The following is a 7,661-nucleotide window of genomic DNA, read 5'->3' as shown; positions in this document are numbered from 1 at the left end:
GCAGACTCGTACAAATCAGGCGCAGAGGCTGCCTGAAACCAATCAGACCTTTAATACATCCACTCATGCCACCAATAAAACACTATTTTTAGACTAATGTATTCGTTCATAGAGGATATAAAATTCATCATTATCTAATCAACCAAACAAATCCTAATATCAGTGTCATCTTAGCCATTAAATGGTGAATAGTTGATCACCTACCATTTAGATATTATTCAAACAAAACAACCACCTAAGGCTTTGTTTGGGTATTCTAGTATTAATCCCAATCCACATGTATTGAGGTGGGTTGGGATGTAAGTTAAACTAATTTACACCTCAATCCATCTCAATACACGTGTTGGGTTAATACTAGAGTACCCAAACAAAATCTAAGGACTAGTTTCGGAACTAAACCCCCTCCGAGATTTCCGGTGTTTGAGTGAGAAAATATCTCATTTTTTCACTCAAACATAGATAATTCCGAGGGTTTATTCAGTTATTTCTAATTCATATAGATTGAGGGATTGATATGTATTGAAAGAGATTTTGACATACTAGGGATTGAAACATCCTCAATCTCTTTCAATTCATATGAATTAGGGTAGAACCGAAGATGACCTAAGACTTTGTTTGAGTACTTTAGTATTAGCTCCAATCCACATGTATTGAGATGGGTTATGGTGTAAATTAGTTTGACTTGCACCATATACCCTAACTCACCTCAATATATGTGGATTGAAGTAAATATTAGGTGTCGTTTGGTTCACGTATTGGTAACGTAATGAGTAACTCATAACGTTAAAATATATTTGTTTAAGTCTAATCGTAATCAATACCACACTAGAAATGAATATCGACTTATTCAAACTTGTCACCATCGGTATTTAAATGTTAATCATTAACATTACTATTTACGTTACATTCTGTGAACTCAAAACAAAGCGAAGGGGATTTAAGTTTTCAAATGCACCATCCTGTAATGTTTAAACGGTGGGAAAATGGGCCGGGTTCAGCTGGGATTGTTTCGGGTCTGGATTCAGCTAGGTTTGTTTCGGGTCCCCGCAGCCGCAAGTACCGTCGGCCGCTTGCTTCCCACGGCAACAACTCACCTCCCGGGCCTACCACGCAGAAAGAAACATCTCCTTTGTATCGGCCTCGGCAATCCTGACCGGATCAACAAAGACGTAGCTACCCCCTCCCGCGTCCGTCGAATTCGCCTCCGCCGCCTGCTCGATCCGGTGGGAATTCGCCGCTGCCGGGTTGTTTTCGCTGGGGTGATTAAGGCTCGGGATTCGAGATCTACGCGAGTCGCGGGCAAGCAGCCATGAGCGAGGTGTTCGAGGGCTACGAGCGGCAGTACTGCGAGGCCTCCGCCTCGCTCTCCCGCAAGTGCACCGCTGCCTCCGCCCTCGATGGGGGTAAGCAAGATTCTGTTTAATATGATTCCTCCTTTGCGATTCCGTCGGGGAACACCTGCTTCGTTGATTGCTTTGGTCTGATTCAGTGGTCCTATCCGCAGAGAAGAAGAAGCAGAAGCTGTCCGAGATCCAATCCGGCGTTGAGGAAGCTGAATCGCTGGTAATTGGATGCCGCAACGTATTCTGTTTTGGGGACCCCCTTGGGTAACTGGATATAAGGCATTGACGCCTTCGTTTCTACTCAATTGATCTGCGGAGTGGGTAGAAAAGTAGATATATGGGATTTTTCGTTTCCCTTGGTGCAGTTTTGGTGTTCCGAGGGAGTTATGAGATGTTTATGTGCCTGCTCTTCATTTCGGGGTTGTGGGAGAGTAATTTTGTGTTTTCGTTTTATGTGTCTGCAGATTCGTAAGATGGACCTGGAGGCAAGGAACCTACAGCCTAGCATTAAGGCTGGTTTGCTTGCAAAGCTGAGGGAGTATAAATCTGACCTCAACAACGTCAAGAGTGAGCTTAAGAGGATCTCAGCGCCCAATGCTAGGCAGGCTACCCGGGAGGAGCTCCTGGAGTCTGGAATGGCTGATACTCTCGCGGTGAGCTTAATATAGGACCTTGCTGTGTATTCAAAGTGTTGAGCTATGCTTGATGCTTCAACACGTAAGGCTAATTCTCCCCCTATACCCTACAATAACCATAAAATATTTTTTTCCATATATATTCACCATCTATTCTCACATTTTTTCCCAACTGACTAACCATGTCGTGCACATAAAACAAGGAAAGGGGCCGGTACAGTGTTCCGCTGAATGTGGCGTGTCCCTGTACTCTCCCCTTGACAGTAGCGTGTTGAGGAGGGTTTAGGGGAGAGCGTTGCAGCGATTCCTTCACGCTAAACAGCAACAGGCGAGGGGAGGGGGAGGGCGCGTGGTGATCACTGCAGACAGCCTAAGCGTCATAGGTCCAATCTGTTAGCTAGAAATAACTGATAAATATCTGTGGTTGTACTTTTAATGTGAATGTAGTATTTCATATTAGGTGATTAGGTTTGCATTGAAATGATTTCTTTCTTTTTTCCTTTGGTATTTATTATGATTCCTACATAGGTGTCCATAATATTAGTTATATAGTCTAAATGATTGATGTGCTATATTTTAATTAGATTAAATGTCTGTATTGTTTGTTATTTACTTGCATTTTTCTTGCAACATTGTGCGTCATTGTAACTATGGGACATATAAACTAGGAATTCGATTAATCATCAATGAATGGTTTACATGTGCATGTTGTTAAATCCAGATGGATTACTGCATTATATTTTTGACCTTTCATTTTTTGGATATCCAAGTTTTAGCAGTAATGGATCTGTGGCAGGATCCTGCCAGCATGTTTATATATGTTCTCACTTCTCTGTCATGCATATCTGACCATCAAGATTTAATCAATGGCTTTCATTACATGCTTAGCTGGCATGATTACAACTTTTGTTCTATAGGAAATATGTGTTATATATTCAACGATTAATTGTATATATGCCATGCCACTCAACTTTTGCAAAATTAGAGAGCTAGTTCATTTGGATGCCATGGAGTGGCCTATATTTAAACATTGATGGATACATCAGATAGTTTCACCTTTTCAGTCGTGATATACTATATTTTAAAATTTTGTTTCAGATTCTTCATATTGTACCTTAACTAACTGTGCTTCACTTATGTTTTATGATGCTGGTAGCATAGGTTTTCCCTTACCACGTTTGTGTTCATATTGCTACTGGATGAATGAAAACAGTGGTAGGCATGATAGAAGCAAGAAATCCTTTCTCTCATCCTAAATCTCTGTAATTCTCTGTCCGTCACTAAATAAGACAAAACCATTACATCTATAGAAAGGAATTTACATGTGATGGATGAGTTTTCTATTCTATCTCCCGAACACTAGCATATAGCCCGTGTTAACTCTACGATTCCGGGGAGGGGAGGAAAGAGGTTGACGGCGGCGTCTCAAGAGTAGGGGTTGATGGTGACGACGCGAGTTAGGGGAGGGGACAACGGGGACGCAGGGGGAGGGGGAAGGGGAGGCGGCGGGGTTGCGGGGGAGGAGGAGGGATGAGGGATGAGAGACAATCCAAATAATATTATCCATTGGATTTGAGTAAGGGAGAGAGGTTATCCAGCGATCTGAACCGTTGGTTTTGATGATGTGTTATGTCTACATACAATTTGTTTGGTGGATTTGATGGCGTGTTAAGTATGGATGATTTGGTTGGATTATATAGTGATATGGATACGTTTGTAGTCTGAAAAAAGTAAATCTATTTATATAAGAAATGTTCCTCAAGTAATGCAATAGTTCTGGCACCAGCTGAACTCAAGGAACTATAAGTTCATTAGTTGTTTTGGAATGTTGTTTAATATCTAGTAGAACTGATTGGATTGCCTATATTTCTTATTCATCAATGTCTGTGTACATAGGATTTCTACCTCTGCATTCCTGTTGCATTTATTTTCGTTATGCTGGTTTTTTCTCAGGTTTCTTACAGTATTTTTACTCATGTCATACTTGGGGTGCTCTCCCATGGCTCAGGTGTCTACTGATCAGAGGGGGAGATTGATGATGACAACTGAAAGACTGAATCAGTCAACTGACAGAATTAAAGAGAGCCGAAGAACTATGTTGGAGACAGAAGAGCTTGGTGTGTCAATTCTTCAGGATCTTCACCAACAGCGACAGTCACTACTACATGCTCATACTACTGTATGTACCTGTCTTAACAGCTCTACCTATTATATAGATTTAATTTCTGGTTTTCTGATTTTTTCAGGTTGCAAAGCTGCAATAATTCTTGCTAACAGAACCTCTATAACAGCACTAATAGTTAATTGTCCGTGCTCTGTCTTGGTTTTATTCATAGCAATTTCAGCTTGGATTTTGTTTTATGCAGAACATTTTTTTATCAAAATTGAATGTTAGTTATTCACTGGTTTCTTTTTCTGTGGTTCACTGTTGAAATCTTAGTGATTTGTACTATTGTTGTTGCGTGTGTTTCTTTTTTCCTTTATGTTTTATGTTCCTTAATTTGTTTGCTGGTTTTATGTTCTGTTGGTGGACCCTTTTTCTCCTTAGTATAATGATGTGCATCGTTTCTGCGTGTTTTAGAAAGCTGTTCTTCTAATATACTGTTAGATGTTTTGGGATACAATCTCCAAACCTCTCTCTCAAATAACTCATCATCATTCTGTTTTTGGACTTTCCAGTTTAGTTTTTTTTTTCCATTTATGACCAAAGTAATTATCTCATGACTCCATATGGATAGTTAATATTGTTTTGCTACATCAATTGGAGCAAAAATTAGATTGCACTTCTTCAGGAATTCAGATTGTCTTGTGCTTCTGTGCACACATTAAAGATTATATTTAATTGCAAAAAGTTAAAGATTATATTGCACTTCAGGAAGTTTAGACTTGTGTTGTATTTTATTGAACAGTTGTAGGAATTATACTTTTATAGTGCATTTTGTGAGGGTGAGCATGCATTTGTTCTGCATTACGTGATGACTTTAGTATATGGATGGCTATGGAATTTTAGTGCAAAGGATTGATGATTGTGTTAAAAAGGGAAAAGGCCCTTAGTAAAAAAAAGGTGCATGCAACACATGTCACCCGTTCCTGGTTGAAATTGAATATGAGAATTATACTTCTGCAGCTGTAATGAGTTCAGTAGGTAATCTAAAGAGTAAACTAGACCAGTGGGCACTGCCCCAAACTTGTTTGACAGTGTCATCTAGATCTTTGAAATATTGACCTGCATATTTGGGTCTTAGTTGTGCCACTCTGATTGCCGATGTGGGCATGTGGCTGGCCATCATGGACATCTTAGAGAAAATGATGTTAGGGATGTCATGTGGGTCCCACTGGATCTTTTATTTTTACTGTCAGCTACATTGTTTTCAGATCACTTGATCGTCTGATCGATGCCACTGGGTGATCAGACGATTAGTCGCGATTAGGCGACGATCAGGGCAATTAGTCGCTCGGTCGCCCCTGATCGACCCTAATCGTCACCCTGATCGTCCTATGTATTTCCAGGACATATAGACATATATAACACTATATATAGATATATACTTATATTGTATAGAGACTTGCTCAGGACAAGCACAAGTATAGACAAGGCAGCAGTATATATAGTCCAAAACAGCAGTATGAATACTTGAATAGTCCAAAACAGTACTACATCTCCAGCAACAAGTCTATATGAAACTATGAAACTGCAATTCTACAACTTACTAGACCATGACCAAGAAGGCAACACCTATATGAGATCATCATACAACTGAAGTCTGAAACTCTGAACTGAAGTCTGAACCGAACAATGAAGATTGGGAGACTTCAGACGACTTGCTCATCTCCAGACCCTGTGTGTCCGAGCAGCCGGTGTAGAGAGAAGGGTGTTGGAGGGAGAGAGAACGGTGAAGAAGGGATAGGGAAAGGAGCCACCAATCCTGTAGAAAAGTAGTCGTCCTGGGCTCCTGGCCTCTAGAGTTCAGGGTACAGGTAACGCCTGCAGGGATTCCAGGGAAGACGAAGAGGCATGGGGATCTGGGGGGGTGGCTAGCTCTATTAATTATGGACCAGTCAAACACTGTTGGACTATTGACCCTGAGTAATTAACGCGATTGATCGCTAGCCAGACGACTAATCGCTACATATCGCCAACTAGTCAGACGATATGGACGATCAGATCACCTGATCGAATCGAACCCCCTTATTCACACTGAGTACCGATCAGCCCGACTAATCGCGATTAGTCGGACGATCTGAAAACAATGGTCAGCTATCATGTTTGAATGATGAACCGTAAAAAAACGGGCTGAATTGGATGCAGAATAGATGCTAAGTAAGCAAATAAACATTGATTAGAGAGCTCTCTTGACCTAGAGTGAACCACCTAGTAAGTTTAGGGACCCAGATATGCAAATTAATAGTTCAGGGATGTACCTGACACAACCAAACAAATGTGAGAACCGCTGATGTATTTTAATCTATATATAATCACAAAATTGTGCTGGCTAAAATACTGCACCATGATCTGCATCCTTGGTATGCTAATGTGCTTTGTGTTGTGTGTTCTAAAACTTTCCTATTTGTATGTATCTATTATTGAGATTGATGTCCTCTTGTACATAGTTGCACGGAGTTGATGACAACATTGGCAAGAGCAAGAAGATCCTGGCTGCAATGTCAAAGAGGATGGATAGGAACAAGTGGATCATTGGGGGAATTATCACGGCTCTCGTTCTGGCCATCCTTCTCATACTCTACTTCAAGCTCGCTAATTAAGCCTGCCTGCAGGTAGGTTCCCCCTACATATCTGTGTTCAGTAATTGTGTGATATGAGTTGTCTGAATGCCGTGTATTGAGCAACACGCAGCTCTCCGAGCGTCATTTGTTCCCCCTCAAACCTGTAAACTCAAAATGGCTTATTCTGTGTATAGTTAGTTATTCCCAACTATGTAAAATGTCTAAAGAGTAAAAAAATAATACTTGGTGTTGAGTCTCATGTGCACATCGCACGTTGTTCTGTCATGTTAAACTAGAGTGGTTACTAGAGCAGTATGTACTACCTCTGTCCCAAAACAAATCAACTTCTAAAGTTGTCATCCCTAAGTCAAACTATTTTAAGTTCGATTAAATTTATAGAAAATACCAGTGTTTGTAATACCAAATTAGCATAGTTAGATCCATCACTAAGTATATTTTTTATAATGTATTTATGTAGTTCTATAGACGTTGTTAGTTGGTCTTTCCTATAAATTAAATTTGGTGAAGCCTAAGATAGTTTGACTATAGGTGATTATAGGTTTACTTTGGGAAGGAAGTAGTAGTAACTATTGTGTGTGCATCAGCCTATTTGAACTGCTGTCGCTGTCTGCCTTGGAATTATTGTGATTAGGCAGCTCTGCGGCTAGTCTGTTATGGTTGTCGTGCTAGTGTTTGTGCAGATGCTTCCTGAATGATTGAGTGGTAGAATAGGTGGGCCTTGGCAGCTAGCTAGCGTGCATGCGCAGAAGGTGCAGGTCTATCGGTGCTGCAGTAACTTGAGTCGCAGAGCTAGGTTGGCATGCAATGCAAGTGGGCTAAGCGATGAGGCAGGCGCATCTTGTGCATCCATTTTGGATAGGGGGGAAATGGGCACTGGGCATCACGGTGTGATGTGATGCAAGGTGCATGATGGGAACGGACGGTGGTTTTGTACTGA

The 7,661-nt window shown here is 40.9% G+C and overlaps 1 protein-coding gene across 2 annotated transcripts; it reads left to right on the top strand.

Annotated features, from left to right (window-relative positions):
* The first annotated feature begins 1,000 nt into the window (after nucleotides 1-1,000).
* LOC100280807 (vesicle transport v-SNARE 13) lies at nucleotides 1,001-7,119 on the top strand. Of its 2 annotated transcripts, none has more exons than XM_035965840.1 (5): nucleotides 1,001-1,403; nucleotides 1,505-1,563; nucleotides 1,808-1,996; nucleotides 3,987-4,284; nucleotides 6,590-6,988. In XM_035965840.1, the coding sequence occupies exons 1-5, from the start codon at nucleotides 1,310-1,312 to the stop codon at nucleotides 6,601-6,603; spliced, it is 654 nt and encodes a 217-aa protein (XP_035821733.1). In that variant the 5' UTR covers nucleotides 1,001-1,309; the 3' UTR covers nucleotides 6,604-6,988. The 2 variants fall into 2 exon arrangements, with proteins under 2 accessions (XP_035821733.1, NP_001147199.1); NM_001153727.1 differs by having other exon boundaries at nucleotides 1,163-1,403; nucleotides 3,987-4,157; nucleotides 6,590-7,119.
* Nucleotides 7,120-7,661: the final 542 nt, after the last annotated feature.

The sequence above is a fragment of the Zea mays genome, chromosome 3 (genome assembly GCF_902167145.1).
Source record: "Zea mays cultivar B73 chromosome 3, Zm-B73-REFERENCE-NAM-5.0, whole genome shotgun sequence".
Lineage (NCBI taxonomy): Eukaryota > Viridiplantae > Streptophyta > Magnoliopsida > Poales > Poaceae > Zea > Zea mays.
The sequence above is the reverse complement of the archived record's forward strand: the minus strand, read 5'-3'. Positions and strand labels throughout refer to the sequence as shown.